General features: G+C 43.3%; 1 protein-coding gene across 1 annotated transcript in view; it reads right to left on the bottom strand.

The window, feature by feature from the left end:
* Positions 1-2,225, bottom strand: part of adamts3 (ADAM metallopeptidase with thrombospondin type 1 motif, 3) — a gene marked incomplete in the record, with an annotated part of 134,996 nt that overhangs the window by 34,340 nt on the left and 98,431 nt on the right. Inside the window, 1 exon segment of the mRNA XM_035658667.1 lies at positions 293-438. Within this exon segment, the coding sequence (XP_035514560.1) occupies positions 293-438 (146 nt within the window).

Genomic DNA, 2,225 nt, shown 5'->3' with positions numbered 1-2,225 from the left:
TGGCTGCTGTGAAAAAAGGTCTATCTTCTCATCTTCCTCTTGGCAAGAAAGTAAATAAATACTAGCTATACTATACTATATTAAACTTTAAGTTGAGGAAACTAAAACTCATTGGTTAAGGTTAGGGAAACCACAGTTTAAAGAGGACAGTCATTACTCTGAAGACCGCAAGACGTTGCAAAATCATCAATTATAACTGCAATTTAGATTTAGTAACCTCCATTATTTCATTACTTAACATTTATGATGCCTTGCAGAATCAAATCACGTTTTTGTTACTTTTGCCACTTACGCTGGGTTGTTGCACTGACGTGTCCGAAAGCGAACTCCAGTTCCACAGGAGCGTGAACAGGAGCCATATTTGCTCCAGGAGCCCCAGGCACCGTCTTGCTTGACCTGATTAGGGTTCTTCCACATGCAGTGACCTTTGTAGCACCACTACAGAGGATGACAGGGTTGAGGAGAAAGGAAAAGAAAGCCAAACACAAAAGCCTAATTTCTAGACTCAGGAGGGGATAATACAGGTTAAGAAATGCAAATATGGCTGGGCTCGTGTTGTTCACCAAAACCGTCTTGGTAAGAATTTATATCAGAAGAGATGCCTCTAAGGCAGCTGAAGGCTCATTTTTGATATATCATCTAATCAGTACTGACGACATCTGTTTGGTCTAAATCCTTGAAAAAAAACACCTGACCACTGATCTTTCTGGAGTTAGGTTACAATAAGGCCTCTGTTCCCAATCAGTAAGTACCTCCATATACATCCCACTTCACGCTTAGTGCCTCCTGATAATGGGCACCCTCTTAACACCTGTAGGAACAAAAATTTGGTCCTACGCCAGGGTCTCGCAGCTGTCTTAGTCAGATTGTGACTGTGCTATACTTGCATACCTCTTGTTGTTTACTAAATTCTGCCTCTTTCTATCCAGACCATATAATATGAACTTTTAAGCACCACAATCCCACAATACTACCTAATCTGCATCTGTGTATAGTGGGAATACAAGGGTTTTTTATGCAAGTCTTAATGCAGCATTTTTTTATGTCCATAGGTGCGATTTTTTTTCTTTGAGCATCAGTTTTGTCCAGGGATGCATGCCTCCAGAATAGTTTCTCAGAAGGAAGTCAATTTGATTTGTTTCAGCTTTCTTGGTTAACGCTTCACAATATAGAGCAGTAAACCAACTCATTCACACTGCTTTAATTTCCCATATACAGTACTGCCTAACTCACTTATTGTACGATTCACATCATACATTTTCTCTTCTTCTGTGTTTCAGTTTCGCACATTTGAGCCCATGTAACACAGCTGTGGTGCAGTCACCTGACAACCTTTATATACCATTCTGCAAAACCAAGAAAGGGCGCCACCTCTTGATGGAACGGAGTGTGCTCCTGGAAAAGTAAGTTTTCCTATTTCATATGACCCACTACATGGTCCAAGTCTATCGGAGTAGACACCCTACACAGAAAAGTGCATGGACACAGAGTGATTTAACAGGTTGATAACCCACCGGGTTGAGGAAACAGGGGTACGGTTGGAACCTGTCGCCCAGGGTCTCTCCATTCAGCGGCATAGGAAGCATCTTGGTGAGGAATCGGCAAGCCACCTGATGTTGGGTGAATAAGTGTCTGGCGTTGCAATGCGCGTGCCATTCATCCAAAGTTTAGATGGGGGTCTGAGGTCAGGACTCCTGACAGGCCAAAGTCAGTTTTTCCACACCAACAATGGAAAACGCCATTTTTTGGCATCTGGAAAGGGCTGCTCCCCCAATGTTGACACAAAGTTGGAAGCAACACCTGTTGTCTAAAATGATCATTTCATATATAAAATGTAACGAATGTCCCATCATAACTGGAACCCACAGGAGCTTTAGCCTAAGAGCAGCCTCCAAAGACAAAAAGTATAATAAGAATTCCTGACCAGCCCATCAATTTTTAACTGTATTTATCCCCTCCCTGAGTCTAGAAATTTAGCTTTTGTGTTTGGGCTTTCTTTTCTTTTCCCTCTCAACCCCTGTCATCCTCTGTAGGTGGTGCTACCAAAGGTCACTGCCATGTGGCAGAACCCTAATCAGGGTCAAGCCAAGACCGGTGGCCTGGGGCTCCCTGGATGGCCGAAATAATGGCTTCCTGTTCGACCTCCCTGTGGAACTGGGAGGTTCGCGTTCGGACAACGTCAGTGCAAACACCCAGCGAAGTTGGCAAAGTAACAAAAACGCTGA

The sequence above is a fragment of the Morone saxatilis genome, unplaced genomic scaffold, assembly GCF_004916995.1.
Source record: "Morone saxatilis isolate NCDOM2014 unplaced genomic scaffold, NCSU_SB_2.0 Contig16, whole genome shotgun sequence".
In the NCBI taxonomy this organism is placed as follows: domain Eukaryota; kingdom Metazoa; phylum Chordata; class Actinopteri; family Moronidae; genus Morone; species Morone saxatilis.
Note: the sequence above shows the minus strand (reverse complement) of the source record. Positions and strands in the feature narration are given on the sequence as shown.